Source organism: Pteropus vampyrus, unplaced genomic scaffold (assembly GCF_000151845.1).
Source record: "Pteropus vampyrus isolate Shadow unplaced genomic scaffold, Pvam_2.0 Scaffold244, whole genome shotgun sequence".
Taxonomy (NCBI): Eukaryota; Metazoa; Chordata; class Mammalia; order Chiroptera; family Pteropodidae; genus Pteropus; species Pteropus vampyrus.
In genome coordinates, this window is record NW_011889025.1 from 1,636,921 (window position 1) to 1,660,773 (window position 23,853).

The 23,853-nt window shown below is 37.4% G+C and overlaps 1 protein-coding gene across 5 annotated transcripts in view; it reads right to left on the minus strand.

Annotated features, from left to right (window-relative positions):
* CHRDL1 (chordin like 1) overlaps positions 1–23,853 on the minus strand; it is a 134,937-nt gene that overhangs the window by 80,324 nt on the left and 30,760 nt on the right. For all 5 annotated transcript variants that reach the window (XM_023520022.1, XM_011374342.2, XM_011374341.2 and 2 more), the window contains exons 2-3: positions 14,735–14,847; positions 12,267–12,360 (exon numbers count right to left, since the gene is read on the minus strand). In XM_023520022.1, the coding sequence (XP_023375790.1) occupies positions 12,267–12,360; positions 14,735–14,847 (207 nt within the window). The remainder of the gene's footprint in view (positions 1–12,266; positions 12,361–14,734; positions 14,848–23,853) is intronic.

Here is a 23,853-nt window from a genome sequence, read left to right on the forward strand (position 1 = left end):
CTTGGCTAACACTGGTCGCCCAGCCCTGGTGATTCCATGAGACACTATCCCTCCCAACTTGCAGGGCCACCCAAGCTGCTTCCAGTGGATTTTGCATACAAATTGCCTGTCTTGGCTCATGCTTCAGAATTTCCTAAAATCTCTCAAATGTTCACAAAACACAAAGAAGTAGTATTTGGCCTCAGCATGCCCCATACCTCTTGCTGAGCAGTCCCAAGCCCGGCACTAGTATCAGCTGACCTTGGTTTGCAGCTTGGCCTCTCGAGGTACCTTAAAGCCCACTGCAGGTAGTGGCTATCTGTAGATTATCTGGTGAGTAATGCCAGGTGGCCCTGGGCACGAAACAGGCTGAGGCTGAACTCGGCCTGAGGTGGAGCCCCTCCCAGGAGGCACCAGGGCTGACAAGCTTGGTGGCTGGCTTTGGACCCAGCCTGAGCATTACCCAGTGTTGCAACCAAGGACAACAAACACAAAGGGAAGACTGGGCAGGCTCTAGAGCCCTGCTAATGTGAATCTTGCTCTATGTGGTCAGCCCCTTGCCATGCAGTCCTTGCAATTGATCAACCCGAGGGTCAATCCCTCCCACTGATGTACAAACTGCAACCCAGGGTCGACTACAACAGGAGGGCACACAGAACCCACACAAAGAACACACCTGGAGTACCCAACTCAGATGACCAGAGAGACTGTGCCACTGGGCACCACAGCACACTTACTACATAGAACCATTCTACTAAGACTGGGAGACTTAGGACCCCTACCTAATACATAGAAACAAACACAGGGATGCAGCCAAAATGGGGAGACAAAAAACTGTGTCTCAAATGAAAGAAGAGAACAAAGCTCAAGAAAAAGAACTAAACAAAATGAAGACAAGCAATCTACCATAAAGAGAGGTCAAAAAACTGGTTATAAGGATTCTCAATGAACTTGGAGGAAGAGAAGATGAACTCAGTGAGAATTTTAACAAAGAGAAAAAGGAGATGGAAAACATAAAAGGGAACCAGTCAGAAATGAAGAATACAAAAACTGAAATGAAAAATATATTACAGGGAATCAACAGTAGATCAGATAAAGCACAGAATCAAATAAACGAATTAGAAGACAAAGTAGCAGAAAACACCCAATCAGAAAAGCAACAAGAAAAAAGAATCCAAAAAAATGAAGATAATTTAAGGGGCCTCTGGGACAACATCAAGCATACCAATATTTGCATTATAATGGTACCAGAAGGAGAAGAGAAAGACCAAGAAATTGAAAATCTATTTGAATAAATAATGACAGAAAACTTCCCTAACCTGGTGAAGGAAAGAGGCATACAAGCACATGAAGTGCAGAGAGTCCAAACAAGATGAAACCAGAGGCCCACACCAAGACACATCATCATTAAAATGTCAAAGTTTAAAGACAAAGAGAGCATTTTAAAAGCAGCAAGAGAAAGGCAACTAGTTATTTACAAGGGAGCTCCCATAAGATTGTCAGCAGATTTCTCAACAGAAACTTTACAGGCCAAAAGGGCTTGGCATGAAATATTCAAAGTGATGAAAAGTAAGGACCTACAACTAAGATTACTCTACCCAGTAAGGCTGTAATTTAGAACTGAAGGACAGATAAAGAGCTTCCCGGACAAGAAAAAGCTAAAGGAGTTCATCATTGCAAAACCAGTTTAACAAGAAATGTTAGAGGGTCTTATTTGAGAAGAAGAAGAAAAAAGAGATAAAAAATATGAATAATAAAATGGCAATAACTACATATTTACCAACAATTACTTTAAATGTAAATAGATTAAATGTTCCAATCAAAAGATAGGATGGCTGAAAGGATAAGAAAAAAAGGCCTTTACATAGGCTGCCTACAAGAGACTCACTTCTGATTAAAGTACACACACAGACTGAAAGTAAAGGACCCAGTAATTCAACTTCTGGGTGTTTATCTGAAGAAACCCAAAACACTTCTTCGAAGGGACATGTGAATCCATATGCTCATTGCAGCATTATTTACAATAGCCAAGATATGGAGGAACTCTAGTGTCTATCAATAGTTGAATGGATAAAGAAGAGTTGGTATATATATACAATGAAATATTACCCAGCAATAAAAAAGAATGAAATCTTGCCATCTGCAACAACATGGATAGACCTAGAGGGTATTGTGCTGAGTGGAGTAGGTCAAACAGGGAAAGACAAATGCCATATGATTTTAATTACATGTGGAATTTAAAGAACAAAATAAAACAAACTCATAGATACAGAGATCATTTTCATGGTTGCCAGATGGGAGGGAGTTTCAGGATAAAGTGGGAAGGGATCGAGAAGTACATATTAGTAGTTACAAAATAGTTATGAGGATGTAAAGTATAGCTAAGGAATATAGTGAATATTATTGTAATAACTCTATGGTGTCAGATGGGTACTAGATTTGTCGAGGTGATCATTTCATAAGTTATATAAATGCCTGATCATCATTTGTACACCTAAAACTAATATATTATATCAATTGTTATTGAAAAATAAAAATGTTATTTAAAAATTATTCATTTAAGAGGTAAGTGACCACTTTCAAAGATAGATGAATTTATCAGGAATCAAAGCCTCAATTCAAAAGATGAAGTTGTAATAATTACAGAATCTTAGGTATCAGGCAACTTGGCAAGGAAGTGAGGTGGGGGAGAGGGAAACTGACACAATGCTGGCTGGACAGGTCTCGGGAATCACAGGTCACAGAAAATCAAGGTAATACTCACCTGCTCTGCTTACTCAGAGAGTAGGCCCTGGTTTAAGGGTCAGCTCTGCAACCAGGAAGAAAGCTCGCTAAAGAACATTTTACTAATCCTTTCTTTAAAATGCCCTAGATTTGACTCTTATTTCAAACTAAGTTGAAAGCAGAGTAAGCTGAAAACACTGATTTTATTTCAAACTATGTTGATTGCCTTCCCCTTTGAGAGTTTCATTTGTTTATCAGCAGAAATTCCTGGGCTAATTCCGAGAAATGCCATTCATTTCTTGCCAACAACAAGTTATGGACAATGGGTGGAGTTGAGCAGGGAGCTCCCCATGGAGGGTCCTTCTTTGTGGACATGACAAGCAGGGGCTCTGAATGTGGAAGATGGCAGAAAAGAACGGCTTTGGATGGGAGCTCCTGGAAAGCAGTGAGGCCAGCCATATGGAACACTGTGTGCAGGCTTGGTCTTGGGGAAGTGTCACACTGCCAAAGTATTTTTCCAGGTTGCTTATGTTCCCCACTATCAGAGAAACAATGTTGTCATGATGCCTCTAGCCTTCTTCAGATGCACAGGGATCTCTACTCCAAGATCTTTCCCAGGACTGCTCTTTGTAGGCAGTGCTCTTGACCTTCTTTATCAAGATCTCCCTTGGGCCCTATTACTATAGTGCAATCTTCAGTCCAACTGCATTAGAATTAAGGTCCTTGTTTAATGGGCAGAATATTCACTTTAAGTCAACTCAATCAGAATTTTTAGTGTAGGATCTGGGAGCCTGCATTTTTCAATTCTCCCAAGGTGATCCTTAAGCATATTAAAGTTTGAATAACACTAGTTTGGGGTCTTGTTCTAAAGTGGTCCATTACCCTAATGAGCTTCTCCAAACTAAGATACTGTATATACCAAAACCTTATTGCTATAATAGAAATAACTTCTGGAAATTGAATGGCATAATATAAGACTTTCTAAAACATATACTAAAGAACACTAATTTTGCAAAGTGCTTAATGAAAAATCAGTCCAATGGCTGAATAAATTTGGAAAATACTGTATCCCATATACCTTTCTTGCAGATTCATAATGTGTATTATTAATACATCAAAGGCTCTAGGAAGTCCTGCATTAAAAGAAACCTGTTCAACTTTCTCTAATCTAGAAACTCCTTCTGGTACCCTTATTATGAGAATGTTGATAGTCTTGATGTTGTCCCAGGGGCATCTTAAACTATCCTCATTTTTTTTAATTCCTTTTTTTTGTTGCTGTTCTGATTGGGTGTTCTCCGCTACTCTATCCTCTAAATTGTTGATTCAATCCTCTGCTTCATTCAATCTATATTTCCTTCTAATGTACTCTTCACCTCAGATATAATACTCTTTATTTCTGACTTTTGTGTTTTCCATCTCCATTTTTATGTTTTCTATCTCTTTGTTAAAGTTCTCATTGAGTTCATCTACTCTTCCCCTAAGTTCATTGAGTATCCTTATAACCAGTGTTTTGAACTCTGCATCTGGTAGATTGCTTGTCTCCATTTTGTTTAGTTCTTTATCTGGAGCTTTGTTCTGTTTTCTTTTCATGTGGGACATGTTTCTTTGTCTCCCTATTTTGGCTGCCTCCCTGCATTGGTTTCAATGTATTAGGTAGGGATCCTAAGTCTCCAGGGCTTAATAGAGTGGCTTTATGTAGTAGGTGTCCTGTGGGGCCCAGTGGCACAGTGTTCTCTGGTCACCTGAGTGAGGTGTTCAATGTGTGTCCCTTGTTTGGGTTGTATGTGCCCTCCTGATGTAGTTGAGCCTTAGTTGTTGTTTTCATTTCAATGGGAGAGATTGACTCTTGGTGTGAATGGGTGTGAGGATTGGCCAGTAAGGGGCCGACCCTACAGAGGAGAATTCACTTTAGCAGGGCTCTGGTCCCTGCCCAGCCTGCTCTTCGGGTGTGTCCTCTTTAGATGCAACCCTGGGTGGTGCTCAGGCTCTGATGCAGGTCGAAGCAAGCCACTGGCTATGTCCGCCCAAGGGCCTCCTCCAGCTTCAAGCCAAGTTCAGCTACAGCCTGTGCACCTCCAGAGCCACCTGTTAAGAGTCACTAAGGAAACTGCAGATGGCTGCCACCCATGCTGGGCTTATCAGTGCCTTGAAGGGCCAAGCCAGTAACCGAGGCTGGCTGCTGCTATTGGCAGGGTTGGAGCTGCTCAGTAAGGGGTACAGGGCATGCCAAGGCCTGATGCTACTTCTTTTGGTTTTGTGAACCTTTGAGAGATTTTAGGAAATTCTGTAGAATGAGCCAAGACAGGCCATTTATAATAAACCACTGGAGGCATCTTGGGTGTGCTGCATGTTGGGAGGGTTGGTATCTCAGGGAATAACCAGGGCAGGGCAACCTGTGATAGCCAGGTTGATGGAGACTGAAATATGGTGGCTGCCTGCATCCTCATGCTGGTACGTGAGCAGGTTTAACAAGGGGACAATGGACACTTCCTTCACTTCTGTCCTGGAGAAAGCCACCCCTCCAGCCCTCTCCCAGAAGCCAGACAACTCGGTTCCTCCCCATGTGTCCGTGGCACTCTTCAAGCAGCTGCCCCAGCACTGGAGCTCAGAGCAAGTGAGTCTGTCAGAGAGTAAGTCATATGCAGGCCCCACAAAAGGAACATCTGTGATTCCCACAGCCCTCAGTCTCACTCAGCCACAATCCACACTGGTTTTCACAGCCAGAGGTTGTTGATATTTCTCTTCCCAGCACTGGAACACTGGATTAGGGAGCCTGGTGTGGGGCTGGGTCCCCTTGTTCCTCAGGGAGGGCAGGGGGCTCTGCAGTCAAGATAACTCTTCTGATTTTCATCCACCACATGTGGTTGTGGGACCAGCCCATTACATGTCTCCACCTCTCCTACCAGTCTTAAGGTGACCTCTTTTGTATATCCCCAGTTGTAGGAGTTCTGTTCAGCCAGAACTCAGGTAACTCCCAGTGGTGGTTTTTCTGTAGTTTCGTTATAATTTTGATGTGGCCATAAGAGGAAGTGAGCACAACATCTACCATCTATGTCATCTTAATCAGAAATCTGTCATTAACATTAATGCTACTGAATAGAACACTTTAAAATAATAAATTTTATACTGTGTGTATTTTACTATAATAAAAGATAAATAAATCCCCCTCGAAATTTTTCCCTTAAAAAATAAAACTGGAGGGAGCAATAAACTCCTGTCTGCTTGAATACTGTAACACTGAAAGTCACGAATATGGACATGGTCAAAGAACTAGATTCCCTTTTTATATAAATGTAGAAGATTGGAGGAAAGAAGAAAAAAATGTGTAGAGATCACAGACCAAAAAAACAAAAACAAAAAACAAACAAACAAACGAACAAAAAACCAAAAAACAGATTAGAATGGTCCAGCGACTTGCAACTCTCACTCTAAACTGTTAAAGTCAAATTTCCATATTACTTCATCTTATATAGTTCACTTCTTTTACAGTATACATTTCTGTAATCTAAACTTATTCATATACAAGTGATCAATAAGAGAATGATGTTGGTATAATACAGAAATTGCGTTGGTTCATACATGATTTTTCCCAGAAAATTAATATTTTGCACCATCGAGTGACAGAAGCTGAATGCCAAGTATACCAACACAACTGAAATCAGCAAACCATCAAAGAATACAGTACTCTAGCCTATTCTCATTCACCTCACATTCTTCCTCTTAGCTTAGTTTGATTATAAACTCTGTCTTATAAGTGCTTATTACATGATTCTCTCTGATCTTTGTGCATTTTTCTCGTCTCTGTAACTAAAAAGCCTAAATCCTTCCTACATCCTCTTCCTTCAAGCTAATGTCACCATTTTAAGAGATAAAGTTTATACTTAGACTAATATTCTTTTATATTAGAAATCTAAGATGCCTTTTTAAACTGTGCTAGCTTTTTATTTGTATAATTGTTTTGTTAGTACTCTGGTTACAAAGTTGCATAAGTTTCTAATTGTTTTCTCCAATCCTGTTTATTCCTTAAGCCCTATTACTTTTCAGTGTACAATTCTGCAGAATGTGAAGATTTTCAGAAATGCAAATATTATAGTATTGTACAAATGTCTGTATTCACTAGCTAGCTCACAACCCAACTCTTGTTGAGAGGAAAGTGGCATTGGGCTTCTAGCTTTTCCTTTCAAGAATACACAGACTACAGTGCATCATTAGAAAGGTTGTGTCCTTAACCTAGCTTGAATGTAAAAGGCTGGGGTGTGGGATGGCTCTTCTGGCAAAGCCACACTGTCATTGTCCATACTAAAACCATATCATAGAGCTAAATATTTCACACTTAGCCAAAAGGGAACACTGTGGATTAGGTCTCTGGTAACAGATCAAATCAGATATTCTGGCAATTTTATAACAACTCTTTAATGATCTGAGAATGGTAGAATACCTCTAAGGGAACTTTTTATTAATTCCGAAGAGCGAATTCTTAATGGAATTGTCATTAAAAAACTCTTAGATAATATCATGATTTAGGTTCTTGGTCATTATGAAACAGTCTTCTTTTGGTGATAAAATTATATATCAAGAAAAAATGTAAAGAAGTCATATTCTTTCTTCTCCTCTCTCACCTTTACCACTCCACTCTCCCCAAAGAGAAGATGTGGAATTTCATTCTTATAAATCTCTTATTATTGGGGACTACAGAGTCTTGCTTAGAAACAGATTGATTTAAAGACTTTTCTGACTTCCGTGAAGTCTTGACTTTTTCCATTAAGTATCTTCTAGCCTCAATGAAGCATCAGCCTATTTTGGCCCAGTAGAGCCCTGTTGTACATGACCAAGACTTAACGTCTACCATGGAGACTTGGGAAGTACTTATTTGCTCTTCATGGGAATCAGTATATGTTTCTCTCTTGCAATTCTGGAAAAGCAGTCTTCGTACTCTGACTTCCACAGTTTAGCAGGAGCTACAGAAGACAACCTCAAATGCACGTATGAACCTTGGAAACTGCAAGGGTGGGGAGTTTAGAAAGCCAAAGCCATGGGAAACACAGAAACAAATAATGAGACAGTGGCTCCTCTGTCCCATTGAATGGGAGATGAGCTCTAGGCACGACTTGTAGGACTTGCCAATCGAGTCCATCACTACCCAGGTGAACACTCTCTGAAGTTGATACTCTTATAGGATAATATGTAAAACCAAAGCAATGGGTATATGGTTTCCTCGTTCGTTTTCTCTTTTTGATATAGAACTTGTTCATCATCTTAGCTTTAAATATTCTACTTTAAGTGAGGACATTTTCATCATAGTGCCTTGCATCAGGTTACGATAGAAAACTGGAGCCCTTCCTTTGACAAAACATTCTTGTGGCCCTGAAGGCATGAGTTTTCTCATGCCTAATAATCACTGGGGTGGAAGGAATACAGAGGAGTCATCATATCCACTGCCCTGCCTTAAAGCATAACTGTGCCAACTCTACTTAGATGGGTGGGTACTTTTTGATTTCCAGAAATATGCCGCAAAGAGACTAAAATTTTCCTTAATCATTTATTCGAGGATTTAACAATCACTCAATCCTAAAGTTCTTCCTTTTATCAAACTCCATTCTTCTCTACTATGGTTTAAACCCATTTACTCTTGTTTTATCTTCAACAGAAAGAAAGAATAGCCGGTTTGCATTCCATTTCAGTATGGCAGAGACAGTATGTGAGAAAACTCCTTGCTCTTTTTCAAACAAAGAAGAGAGATGAAATGTAAAATTAAAAATAAATAAACAAACTTTAAAACTGCATAATCATACTCAGAAACAAAAGAGGATTCCTATGGAATAAAACAGAAAGAAAGTACAGCAATAAATGGAGGCCAAAAACATATGGTCCATTGGCAGTTGGGACCGGATACAGATAGTTGGGGCCAGATAGCTGAGCAAGAACTACAGCCTACAATTAGATTACTTTGTAAATCTGGGTCATATTTCTCACATGTAAACAGGGCTGACATAGCTCTGCCCATCCCAAGTATTTCCCTCAGATGGTCTGGTTGACCAAAGCAGGCAACTGTAGCTGAGATTCCAGTCCAAGATCATTATCAGGGACTAGCACTGCACAAGAAAACAGAGGTAGAGATAGGCCATCCAGGCATGAGGAAGACCAAGCTGAAACACTAATACATGACCTGGTTTAAAGCTCAATGAACTATAAGGCCTGAAACATCCATTCTACCAGGAAAGAAGGCAAGAATAAAACCCCCATGATTGATGAGCTTTTAAACAAAAATTTTAGAAAACAAGGGGGAATTTGTAACTAAGAAAAGCTATCGAAAATCCAAACAGAAGTGAGAATTCACACCTGAAAAAAATACAAATCTGAAATGGAGTTTAAATATTTAAATACCTTAAAGAAATAAAGAAGAGAATGAGATCCCAAGAAACAATGATGGGGGGGGGGTTATAAAACAGCACCTTGCGCAGATTTTAAATATAATTTAAAAACTTGGGGAAAATATAGATATTGAAAATAAAACAACAAAAAACCTAACATATGACCTAAATAGTAGGCATTAAAAATCTGAAGAAATAATTCATGAATTGGAGGACAAAATTGAAGTAATATATCATTACGCAGAATATACCAGGGTGGAAAAAATTAAGAAGACATTAAGAGATACAGGATCAATTAAATGAGCAGCAACAACATGCTCCAAAGATAACTTTGAGGATGATAAAAAAATAGATGGAAGAGAGGTAATTTTCACAAAACTAATGACTAAAAACTAAAAAGAAATTTGAGTCCTTTGGCTGAAATAATCATGTGCTGAGCAAGCTAAATAAATCATACATACACACTTCATTGTGTGCATCAAAGTAAAAGAGGAAATCTCAAAAGCTAGAAGAAGGGGAAAACAAGTTACCCACAAAAGAATTACAAACAGCAAAAAATTACAACCAAATAGCAGACTTCTTATCCACAAACAAAGGAAGTCAACCAACTATTTATCAGTATCTTTGAAGTGCTGAAGGAAAAATGAACATTCACCTATAATTTTATACCCAGCCAAATTATTACTTAAGAATGAGGGCAGAATCTAACAAAGAAAATAAATGAACAAACAAAACAGACAGAAACTCATAGAGAACAAACTGATGGTTGCCAGATGGGAGATGGGTTGGGGAGCTGGGTGAAAAAGGTGAAAAGATTAAGAAGTACAAATTGGCATTTACAAAATAGTCACAGGAATGTAAAGTACAGCATAGGGAAGGAATATAGTCAATAATACTGTAATAACTATGTATAGTGCCAGATGAGTTCTAGACTATAATTGGAGAGATCACTTCATAAATTATACAAATGTCTAACCACTATGTTGTGTACCCGAAACTAATATAAAATAATATTAAATGTCAACTGTAATTGAATAAAAAACATTATACGTATGTGGACACTGAGGTACACAGATGCTAAGTAACATGTCCAAGGCCTCATAAAATGCAAAACAAAGCCCAAATCCCCCCACCCCCAAAAAAGACTGAAAGCAAAATAAAGACATTTTTGTATATAAGGATTAAAGAACTTTAGTACCACTACCCACAGGAAAAAGTGTTAAAGGTTATAGTTGACAAGAAAAAAAATGAACTCACAAGAAATTGATCTGCAAGGACAAGAAGGAAAAGAAAATGAACAGCTGGTTTCTATACTCCATGAAATGTGCTTCTTAAGTCTTTAAGACAACATATTTATTTCCTTCAATTTTCTCTTTTCTGGGATTTTTGACCTCAATTTTTAACTCTTTTTCTCTCAAAATAACTGCTAGCTTATACTTTCCTTTTTCCTCAATACTTGCTTCCTTTTATGCAGCTGGAGTAAATGACAGCCATACTCCATTCAATGCTCTTCCCCCTTATGCTCTGTGTCTGCGTTATGCCTCAACCTCCTTTAGGGAGAAGAACAATCTCTATATAGCAGTTTAGATAAATTCCTATGACATTGGACCACTTTTGGAGTCCTCTGGGAAAAATAAGATTTTATAAGGCTCTTTGACAAGCAGCCTGGCAGATTAAAAAAAAAAATCTCTCCAGATTAGCCTCCTTATCAGAAACTACTCCCATCTACCAGAACTCCTCTCATACTATACTCCTGTAATCCACTTAAAGTAGAAGCAAAAAACACATACAAAAATATTAAAGCCCATTCATTTAGGGATGGGTTCCAAAAATCAAGTTGATCATATGCTGAGTCAGTCTCTGACATCTTGAAGTGTAAACTATCATCACCTATAGTCAGCATGAGAAACCTGTGACATGGCACGATCTTTTTCCATCTGGTAAGGAATCTCTTGCTAGTAAGGAATCCCTTGTGTTCAACAGATGCAGGAAAGTATACTTCATATAGATAGTGACAAAAAAAGTTGGGAATTTCTTTTCCATTAAACAAAAACTCCATTCTTGTAACATTTCAGTTAACTGAGTTTTCATTGAATCTCATTCCTAACCTCATTCCTACCATTTTTCCTCTAATATTTTAGGTTTCTCCCTTACAAGTTCTGGAAGTTCTTTACTACTTAAAAAAGTACCATTTGTGTATGCTCTAGACTAGTGGTTCTTGATATTTTTAAGGTCATGTATAGCCACTTTAGGAATACCAATAAAGATATGGATTCTTTCTAAAGGAATTAATATGTATACATGGTTACACCAAAAACTGAAAATAATTTTAAAGAGTTCCCTGATTCCATAATATCCACCCATGGACCCCAAATCCAGAACCCCTGTCCTAAAAGGAAAGAGAAAAGACACAATTTGCAAGGCTTCTAATGCCCATAGCCCAACACTGTTGCCTTTTGCTAGGACTGCTCTCAGGCCCACAGGCATTCTTTGAATCATTCCACACTTGCACACCTCTGGTATGGGAGCCAGGCTCCAGTGAGATGTAAACAAAGTGTCATTGAGGGAGCTCCTGCCTTAGACAAACACCCTATCCACAAACTGTGAAAAGTAGACATCCTAATAGCCTTGTGAAAAAGTCTCTCCACACCTCCCCCTTTTATTTGCTCTTAACAATGTGTACATAATAACTACAGTCTGGAGAAGGTGACTATTCGGCAAGAAAGCAGCTTTATACTGTCATAAACCTCACTACCTCAGCTCCTTTGATTTATGAATAGCCCCCCATCATTTAGAAACTATGCTTGCATGCGATTCCAGCACTAATGGCAGAGGACATGTGCTGCCATGCTACAATTTCTCTGGTGCCCACTGCCCACGGTAGGAAGAGACTATTTACAGAAGAAAATCTCTGGGCCACAATTCCCTTCCCCCAATTGACATCCACTTTCAAATGATTAAAAGCCCAATGAAAATCTGTTACTGGGTACTCAATAACTTATTAGAGCCTAGAATGTGCCCCACATGGGCTATAAAAGGTAGTTAGGGGCCGGTGTGGGCTGCCTAAAAGTATCCTATTGTTATTTCTGTCTGGAAGTTTCGCTTCTGGGGAATTAGGGAGATTGAGTGAGTTGGCTGGAAAAGGGAGGAAGGAGAACCACAGCTGGGAAAGAAAGAGGCAAATCAGTTTACCTGGACAGCGAGGGCAGCACAGATGAGGAATATGCACAGGTGAAAGGCAGTGAAGGCTTGGACATCTGACTCTGCTGCAAAGCACATTCCCATTCTGAAAGAGAGGAGGCAATAAGTGAAAACTAAATGTCTTTCAAAGGTCACTGGGATCATGCCAGTTTGGGAAACAGTCATGCAGGGACTCACCCAGACAGTGAATAATGCATTCCTGAGAAGCTGAATGAAATCAACATTTTTCTTTCCTTTTCTCATCACTAGCATCTCTGCTTGGTTGGTTGATAGCTTGTTGGTATATTTTTCTAAGGCTGGAATCAGTACTGCTACAGTTTTCAAAGCCTCTCACTAACTGTGGGAGGCTTCTTCTGGCTTGGCTCTTTGGCGTTTCTACTATTGCCCAACTCTAACTGAACATCTTTTCCAAGAGCTTAGTCTGATTTCATAATCACCTGCCCAACGACACGGAAGAGAAGAGATAATGAGTGTTGGGTCCCCTAAGCTGCTATCAATCTCTGGACAAGGAGGTGCCTTTGGCACATGTATCTTTGATTCCATATAACCCTGCTTTGATCCAGTAGGTTGACTGCTTCCTTTTGTCACTTCCTTTTTCAGTAAAAAAGTTTTCCTGAGCAAAAATGCGAGTTTTAAATTGAGTTGATTAGCTAGTATGCCTGGGTGGGGCGACTGAGTCCCTGCCTGATTTACAATTAGAAGAACCATAGTTCTGACAACTCTCAACAATTGCTAGAATAAAGGAAGACTTTGGGAATCAATTTTGTGTTAACATTTTCCATCTATAATTCATTTGAAGCGAGGATTTCTTCTCTCAGGCTGCTGTGGGGGAAGAAGGTGATGAAGAGGATAGAGAAAAGCACTTGAGCTGTTGGCACAGGGAACATGTTAACATTTTCACTGCCCAGCATTTGGAAATACCACAGAGCCTCCTTATATGTCACACTCCTCAGAGCCAGGTGGTATGATCTTGAACAGAGATCAAAGTACATCTGAAACCACACCTGGCTAAGGACTAAACTGATCCCACTTAATGCTTTATACTGAATTCTGTTCTAGAGTTAATCAATTCATAAAAATAATGATAACCATAATGATAATGATGATGATGATGATGAAGATGATGATGACAATAGTAGTTATTATTTTTTGAATGTTGGTCATGAGCAATCACTGTTTTAGGTGACTGAAATGAATTCATGAATGTAATCTTTACCACAACCCTATGAAATAGGTAATATCATTATCCCATTTTAAATAAGCTGAAAGAATCTCAGAGAGGTTATGTAACTTGTCCGATGTAACATGGCTCATAGGTGGCAGAGCCAGAGTTGTAAATTTGGTCTGTCTTGACTTTAGAACCCTGCAACCTCTTAACACCACCTGATAATGGCCTGAAGGTTAAGTTTCCACATGCTCAAAATTCTGAAACTCCAATTTTCCGTTCAAATGGCAAAAGAATCAGGCTTGCAAGTGACTACTCCTGTTCTACCTGGGCACTAGAGGGGAGTGGCAATTCTTCTATGAGTTCTCAAGTGAGAGGTTGGCCCTGAAAATTCTTTCTTATATGTTCAGAATTCTTAATTCTCAGGGCCTCCCTTCTTAACTTCCTTAATGCAGTGGATCTCCACCAGGGATTATTTCATCCCCTAGGTAACTCTGGCAATGTCTGGAGACATTTTCACTTGTCACAATTGGGTTTAGTGCTACTGGCATCTAGTAGGTAGAGGCCAAGGATGCCGCTAGATATCCTATGATGCACAAGACAGCCTCCACAGCAAGGGATTATCTGTCCCCAAACGTCAATGCTGCTGAAGTTGAGAAACTATAGGTATAATGATTGAGGTTTGTTCAGAAAGAACTGTGGTCCTGGGTCAAGGCCATGGAAAGAAAATGGAACTATCTGCTTCCTCTATTGCAAAGATGGCATTCAAGTTGTCCAAATACCTCTTTGAGTAACCAGACAGGAGCCAAGGCCAAGCCAAGGAACTCTAATCCTCACCAGGTACAAGCCAAGGCTTCCCAATCTCAATCTTAGTTATTGTCTGAGATAATATAAAATACGCTTTCCCAATGAACCAGTATATAGTCTGTCCTAATCTCTTATTTAAAGGCAAACCCTAAAAATGGTTTCCAAAAAAAATGGTCTTGTCTTACAATCTAGGCATTATATTGAGCTTTCTCTCCACTCCCACTGTCAAGCTATTCCGCCTTCTCATACCATGTCCTATGCCATTTGGCTAAGAGACCATAAGTATCTGTCCATAGCAAATACTCGGAAATCTCATGAAAATCAAGCCAAAAGGCAACAGAGGGAGATAGAAGATGTGTATTTTTCCTTGTGATCTGATTAACTTCTTTTAGGCTTTAACACCATGTTCCCTGGCCATCTGGGCCCTGAAAGCACCTCTGCATGCTGAGGAGCTAACTGGGAAATCACATGTCATGAGAAAATGTACCTCTGAGCAGATGCAGTTCACACAGTAAACCAACCCATATGGTTCCAGGTAAGGATGCCATCTCTCACCCACTCTATACTTCTTGTCTTGAAAAACACAATATGTCTCTGAATCTGTGAGGAAAGAGATGGAGAACATGCCTGTTAGAAAATATGAATCAAGTCACAAAATCCAAAGGCAATCACAGGTTCCACCCATTTTAGTGTATATCAAGGAAAGAGGAATAGGTAATATTGACAGAACCCCTACTATTGGCTCAGAGTTTTACATGCTTTGTTTATTTTGTCCCACAATGACCTAGTAAGATGGGCACTAATCTATTGTCTAATGCTATAGATGATGCAAATCAAGGGTCATATAACCAATAAGTAACTGACACAAGACTCAAACTCAGTTTTCACTGACACTGAAGTCAAAATCTTGACTAATGCTCTGTTAAAATGTTAAGATAAGGGAGTATGTCATGTGTCCTTTTGGAAAAGGTTGTCCTTCCTTGCTTTGGAAAAGCAAACTAATGTCTAAAACGCTGATCTATCAGAACATTCTCAGATCTATCTGCCTGGTGGTGGTATAGGGATGATGGACTAAATACATTGTGTTAGATCCCTATAAATGACTTTGCCCCATATGCTAACATAATTCAATCATTAAACAAATACTTCAGCATCTACTCTGTCAGGCACTATGCTAAGTGTTAAAGATAAAATGTTAGGCAAAAATACACACAGTTTTCTTTCTCAATCAACTTATAGACTTCTTGCATAAACAACTCCCAGTTAACTCAAAAGTAATGTGTCCTTCCTTTTGCTGAAATGGAAATTTTGATAGTCACAGCTTATCTTGGACCATAGTTACTTGAGTACATACTATGTTATTTGTCTTATTTTATATGTCGTATTCCTCTGTCAGGGTGAAAGGTCCTAACAAGTAAGTACCATTTTTTCTTTACTCTCAGTCTATCGCATGGCCTAGCACACTGTGGCCAATAAATGTAAGCAATCAAAAAATTATTGGTAAATGAATTTCCAAACCATATAGTTTGTCTTCCAATCCCATCTTCTTCTATCTTCTGCTTCCCATCATACACAGTTAAAATAAACCAAGATTCCTCAAAATAAACACATTTCCATGATTATCAGAATTGAAATAATAAAGAAAAGACAGATAAGCTAGAAATTGGGAGAAGATAGTTCCAACAAATAAAGTGTTAATATCTGAAATATTTTAATCAGTCGAATCAATCAATAAAGGGCTAACAAATCCAATAGAAAAATGGTCTGAGGCTATGAATGGCAGTTTAGAGAAGAAGAAATGGGAACAGGCAATAAACAGGACAAGATGTTCAACTTCACTAGTAATCACAGATTCTCAAGTTGCATGCTGCTTCAAAAACACTCTACGATTCTTTCCAACTACCCTAAATTCCAATTTACTTTTCAAATCTTTATTTCCAACTTCTTCTGAATGAGTCATAAAATCTGGGTTTGAATCCTTACTTACTCTAGCTGTATGGCACTGAGCAAGTCATTTAAACTCTATCAATCTCATTTTTTAACATCTATGACATATGGATTATATGTTTCTCTCCCAGATGTTGGACGATTAGGGGTAGCTCTCTGTAAATTATAAAATGCTACAAAATGTAGAGTGTTATTTTATGGTGATTATTTTCTAATTAGAAAAGTAATGCATGTTCAATGTAGAAAATTGAAAAACATATACAAACAAACAAAAAGAACAAAATAAAGACATAAAAGTATATAGAATAAAGAAACATTACACACAAATCAGGCACAAGAATACAACCACTTTTAATATGCTGATAACTTATAAATAGCCCATGAGTTGAAGAGAAAAAGAAAAGGGAAATTAGAAAATATTTTTACTAAATGAAAATGAAAACACAACATACAAAATGCAGCTAAAGAAGTACTTAAAGGGAAGTTGATATCACTAAATACCTATGTTAGAAAAGGAGAAAAGCCTTAAATCAACACCTTAAGAAACTAGAAAAAGTAGAACAAAACAAACTAACAGCAAATAGGAGAAATAATAAAAAACCGAAATTAATGAAATTGAAGACAGAAAATCAGTAGGAAAAATCAATGAGAATAAAACCTGGTTCTTTAAGATGATCAATAAAATTGATAAACCTCTAGCAAGACTAACAAAGCTAAAAAGAGAAAAGATGCAAATTACAAATAATGATAAAAGAGAGGGCTGCATTATAAATCATATAAATATTACAAAGATAAAAAGGGAATATTATGGATAACTTTATACCAGCTAATTTAACAATTTAGATGAAAAGCATGAATTCTTTGAAAGACACAATTATTAAAGCTCACTCAAAAAGAGATCAATAACCTGAATAATCATATATCTTGTAAAGAAATTGAATTTGTAGTTAAAAACTTCGCTCAAAAAAAACACCAGGGCCAGATAGCTTCATTGTGAATTCTAACTAACATTCTACCGAATATTTCAGAGAAATGAAAAGGAGAGAGTGCTTCCCAACCGAATTTTTGATGTAGGCATTACACTAATACTAAAACCAGATAAAGATATTACAAGGGAAAAAAATCTACATACCAATATCTCGCATGAACATAGATACAAAAATTCTCAACAACATTTTAACATATTAAATCCAACAATAAATTGAAAGGATAATACTTTATGAGCAAGTAGGATTTATTCTGAAAATTCAACATTCATTAATTCAATCAATGCAATTTACCATATCAACCAACCAGAGGAGAAAAACCATGTAATCATTGCAAAAGATTCAGAAAAAGCATTTGACAACATTTTATATCCATCTATGACAGAAACTCTAAACAATCCAGAAAAGGGCCTTCCTCGCCTTGATAAAGGGAATCTACAAAAAAACCTACAGTTGTCATTAAAAAAATAAAATAAAATCCTACCATTTGCAATGATATGGATGGACCTAGAGGTTATTATGCTGAGTGAAGTAAGTCAGACAGAGAAAGATAAATACCATATGATTTCACAATCTGGTGATGGCCAGAGGAGAGGGGGGGTTTTGGAGGCTGGCCTAAAGGGGTGAAGAGTTAAAGAAGTACAAATTAGCAGTTGATAGATGGTCATGAGGATGGGGAACACAGCATAGGGAACGCAGTTAGCATTAATGTAATGGCTAGGTGGAGAGCCAGAGAGAAAGAGCAATTAGGGGGATCGTTTTGTAAACTATATAAATGTCTAACCAATGTACTACATACTTGAAACTAATAATAAAATTAAATTAAAAAAAAACCTACAGCTAACATCATACTTAATGGCAAAAAAAAAAAAACACTTTCCTCCTAAGATTGGGGATTATGCAAGGATGTCTATTTCATCACTCTTGGAGGTACTAGCCAGTGAAATCTGGTAAGAAAAAGAAGTAAAAAGCACATCTGTTGGATAAAAAAATAAAACTGTCTTGATTTAATACATGATATGATTGTCTCCAAAAAAAATCACAAAGAATCTATTTAAGTTACTACTAATAGTAAGAGAATTTAGCAAAACTGCAGAATACAAGGCCAATATAAAAAGGTTGATCACATTTATATAATCTTTAATGAACAATTAAAAATCGAAATTTGAAAAAGTATCATTTGTAATAGCTCCCCTAAAACAAAAAGAAATGGAGAGTTATATCTTGTTCATGGACAGGGAAGACACGACATTGTTAAGATGTCAATTCTCCCCAAAATGATTTATAGATTCAATGCAATCAAAATCCAAACACTAGCAGGATATTTTATAAAAATTGCTAATCTAATTTAAAAATTACATGGAAAGGCAAAGGAAGCAGCAGATACAAAACGATTTTGAACAAGAAAGATGTTGGAAGACGAACACTACATGATTTCAAGAGTTAATGTGAAATTATAGTTTTCAAGACAATGTGGTGTTGGCAAAAGGTTAGACAAATATATCAACAGAATAGAATGGAGAGTAAAAAATAACCTACACTTATGTAGTCAATTGATTTTCAACAGAAGTACAAAGGCCATTCAATGAAGAAACAAGAATCTTTTCAATAAATGCTGCTAGAACATTTGGATAGTCATATGCAAAACATAAAATAGAATGAACCTTAATCCATATCTCATACCACATACAAAAATTAGCTCAAGATGGATTATAGATAGACTTTAATGTAAACCCTAATACTTTAAAACTTCTAGAAGAAAACATTGGAGGCTATCTTTGTGATCTTGGGTTAGGCAAAGAATTCTTAGTTATAACTCTAAAAGCACAATCCATAAAAATATAAAATAGGACTTCATCAAAATTAAGAACTGCTTTTAAAAGACAGTGTTAATAAAAGGAAAAGCACAGACTGGGAGAGATTAATTACACATCATATTTCTGATAAATAACTTTTTGCTAGAATATATAAAGAAATCTCGGATATGGCAAGGAAACATGACGGAGTAAGAGACGTCCTCAGATCTCATTCCCAGAAACAACAATGAGCTGAACAGCTGTTTTGGGGTTTGGGGTCTGCTGCTCAGCCTCAGTTTTGCAACCGAGCAGGTAAAAATCAGCTGTTGTTTCTCTGCTGTCCCGTTCCGCTTCTCTGCTTTCTGCCCTGATGACTGGGCCCTGGTGCCAGCTGCTAGAAGTTCCGGCACTTCCAGGTAGGTCGATCAGGGTAGTCGCCACACCTTTACTCCTCCCCTTCTCCTGCAAAGAGCTTTGGCGGCTTCTTTATTTCTCCAAGTCCACCGCCTGACACCCGTCTGAGCAGCAGACCCCAAACCCCAAAACAGAGGGCCCCTCCCCACATACCCTCCAAGACCGAACACTGCGGAACCCCAGCAAGGTCTGAGCAAACACTACCAAAACTGTTGCTAACACTGACAGGGACTGAAACTGAGAGTAGCAAGTGTGATTAAATATCTACAAGAAAATAAAAAAGACATTTAGGCTTTATCTAAAGCAAGGATCTAAGAGGCTTAGACGCCACCTACTGGAAAACAAAAGAAGAGCACCTTATTTGCAGCAGGTTAAAGAGAGACCTTTATATAATAAATCTTCTTTCTGGAAAAACAACAGAATAGACTTCCATTAAGGCCCAGGCGCAGAAATAGTCCATTAAACAACATGAACAACCAAGGCGACAAGGCATTTCAGAAAGAAAGAGAAAAATCTCCAGAAAATAAACTTACAGAGATAGAAATATGCGACTTAAATGACAGAGAATTCAGGGTGGTACTTCTGAAAAAAACTCAATGAGATCAAAAACAACTCAAATCAACAATTTCAGAAACTGAAAAAAACGACTAGATGAGCAGAACAAGGAGACTAAAATCCTCGAAAGGAACCAAACAGAACTTCTGGAGATGAATAACACACTGCAAGAATTGAAAAATGAAATAACAAGCCTGGGAAATGGAGTCGACCAAATAGAGAAAAGGATCAGTGATATCAAAGACAAAAATCTAGAAATAAATCAGAAAGAAGAAGAGAGAAACCAAAGAATGAAGTATAATGAAAGAGAAATACAAGAAGTAGCTGACACCATCAGGAGAGGAAACATAAGAAAATGGGCATTCACGAAGGAGAAGAAAAGGAGCACAGGCTAGAAAGCATTTTCAGACAAATCGTTGCCGAGAATTTCCCAAATCTAAGGAATGAGCTGGAGCTTGGAATTCAAGAAGTCAACAGAAATTCCAATGATCTCAACCCAAAAAGGCCTTCAACAAGACACATTGTATTAAAGTTATCAAAAATCAATGACAAAGACAGAATTCTCAGGGCAGCCAGGGAAAAGAGATGGTAACATATAAAAGAAAGCCCAACAGATTATCATCAGACTTCTCAGCACAAACCTTACAAGCCAGAATGGAATGAAATCAAATATTTAAACTATTAAGTGAAAGGAACTACCAATCCATAATAATGTATCCAGCTAAGCTCTCCTTTAGACATGAAGGAGAAATTAAGACTTTTCCAGACATACAAAAACTGAGGGAATTCTCCACTACGAGGCCTGCACAGCAGGAAATACTGAAAGGTGTCAGCTCATCTAAAACAAAATAACAAAACAAAACAAAACAATACATAATTAGGAGTAAAGTGACTATCAGGCAAGTAGAAGCAAGGAGTGCAACCCTTAATAAGAACAGGGCATTACAAGCTTAAATAATAATAAGAGAATTGCTATAGCAAGATAGTAATGAACGTTCAGCATAGATAGGGACAAAATGAGATAACAATGTCTGAAAAGGGGAGGATTCAAAGATCCAAATTCGCAAAGGGGAATGGAGATAAAGCAAATGCATAAGAAGATTGACGACTGTGTATATATATATAACTATCCTTTTCATATTCATAATGGTAACCACACACCAATGATTCATAACCGAAGTATATAACATAAAACAAGAAGAACCAGAGACAAAACTCACAAAAGCCAACCAAAATAAAGAAAACAGAAACACAAGGACAAAGAAGCAATGGAAACACTGAGCTACCAGAAAGCAAAAGATAAAATGGCTATAAGAAGACCTCATATTTCAATAGTCACACTAAATGTAAATGGACGAAACTCACCAATAAAAAGGCACAGAGTTGCAGAATTGATCAAAAAAACAAAACCCAACCATATTCTGCCTCCAGGACACACATCTCAGCTCTAAGGACAAATATATACTCAAAGTGAAAGGGTGGAAAATGATATTTCAAGCAAATGGCACTCAGAAAAGAAGAAGTAGTGGTACTAATATTGGACAAAAGAGACTTCAAAATAAAAAAGGTAAAGAAATATATGGATGGACACTACATAATGATAAAGAGAATCATGCACCAAGAAGACATAACACTTATTAATATTTATGCTTCCAATCAGGGAGCCCCAAAATATGTAAAGCAATTACTAACAGAACTAAAGGAAGAAACAGACCAAATCACTATAATAGTAGGAGATCTAAATACTCCACTGTCAGATATGGACAGATCATCCAAACAGAAAATCAATAAGGAAATAACATCCTTAAATGACACATTAGACCAATTGGACATAATTGACATATACAGAGCCTTCCATCCCAAAACAGCTGCTTATACATTCTTCCCTAGTGGAAATGGAACATTCTCAAGGATTGACTGCATACCAGGACACAGAAATAGCCTCAAGGAATATAAGAGGTTTAAAATCATACCGACCATATTCTCTGATCTTAACGCTTTGAAGCTAGAGATCAACTGCAAAAAAAAAAAAAAAAAATCAGGAAGAACCACAAATGCATGGAGATTAAAACAACATGCTACTGAAAACTAACTGAGTCAGGGAAGAAATAAAAGAGAGATCAAGAGATACATAGAAACAAATAATAATGATAGTATAACTTTTGGGACATGGCAAAAGCGGTTATAAGAGGAAAGTTCATATCATTACAGGCCTATCTCCAAAAACAAGAACAAGCCCAAATAAACAACCTAATGCTTCATCTTAAAAACTAGAAAAGGAAGAACAAATGAGGCCTAAAGTCAGCAGAAGGAAAGAAATAATCAAAATTAGAGCAGAAATAAATGAAATTGAAAACAACAACAATAAAGAAAATTACAACAAGTAGCTGGTTCTTTGAGAAGATTAATAAAATTGACAAACCACTGGCTAGTCTTACTAAAGAAAAAAGAGAAAGGACACAAATAAACAAAATCTGGGATGAAATGGGAAGTTACAACTGACATTACAGAAATACAAATGATCGTGCAAGAATACTATGAAAAAGTATATAACACCAAATTTAATAACCTAGAAGAAACGAACCAATACTTTGAAAAATACAACCTTCCTAGACTGAATCAAGAAGATTTGGAAAATGTAAATAGATCAGCAGTATGGAAATTGAAACAATCATCAAAAACCTATCAAAAAGTAAAAGGTCAGGACCAGATGGCTTCACCAGTGAATTCTACCAAAAATTCAAAGAAGATTTAATACTCATTCTCCTCAAAATCTTCCAAAAAATTGAAGAGGAGTCAATACTTCTCAACTCAATTTCTGAGGCCAATATTACCCTGATACCAAAACCTGGTAAAGATAACACACACAAAAAAAAGAAAACTAAAGACCAATATCTCTCATAAACACAGATGCAAAAATCCTAAATGATATACTAGCAAACCAAATACAGCAACATATTAAAAAGATTATACACCATGATCAAGTGGGCTGCATCCCAGGGGCACAGGGATGGTTCAACATACACAAATCGATTAACGGGATACACCACATAAACAAATTAAAAAGTAAGAAACATATGACCATATCAATAGATGCAGAAAATGCCTTAACAAGATGCAGCATCCATTTATGATCAAAACACTTAAGAAAATTGGTATAGAAGGAAAGTATTTTAACATCATAAAGGCCATCTATGACAATCCTCAGCCAAAATTGTACTTAATGGTGAAAAACTACAAAACTTCCCTCTAAGATCAGGAACAAAGCAAGGCTGTCCACTATCACCACTGTTATGCAATATAACATTGGAGGTCCTAGCAAGCACAATCTGACCAGAGAAAGATATAAAGGCATCCAAATAGGAAATGAAGAAGTCAAACTGTCACCATTTGCAGATGACCTGATTCTCTATATAGAAAACCCTAAAGACTCCACAAGAACACTACTAGAAACAATAAGCAAATATAGTAAAGTTTCTGGATACAAAATCAACGTTCAAAAATTCAAAGCATTCCTGTACTCTAATAATGAAGCGTCAGAAAAAGAAGTAAAAAAAAATAATTCCTTTTCAATTGCAAAAAAAGAATAAAATACCTAGGAATAAATTTAACGAAACACGTGAAGGAACTATATAGTGAAAACTATAAGACTCTATTTAAGAAATTGAAGAAGATACAAAAAAATGGAAAGATATTCTGTGTTCTTGGATTGGAAGAATCAACATAGTTAAAATGACTATATTACCTAAAGTATTATACAGATTTAATGCAATTCTCATCAAAATCCCATCAGCATTTTTTGAAGAAATAGAACAAAAATTCATCAGATTTGTATGGAAGCACAAAAGACCCCTAATTGCAAAAGCCATCCTGAGAAAAAAGAATTAGGCTGGAGGCAACACTCTGCC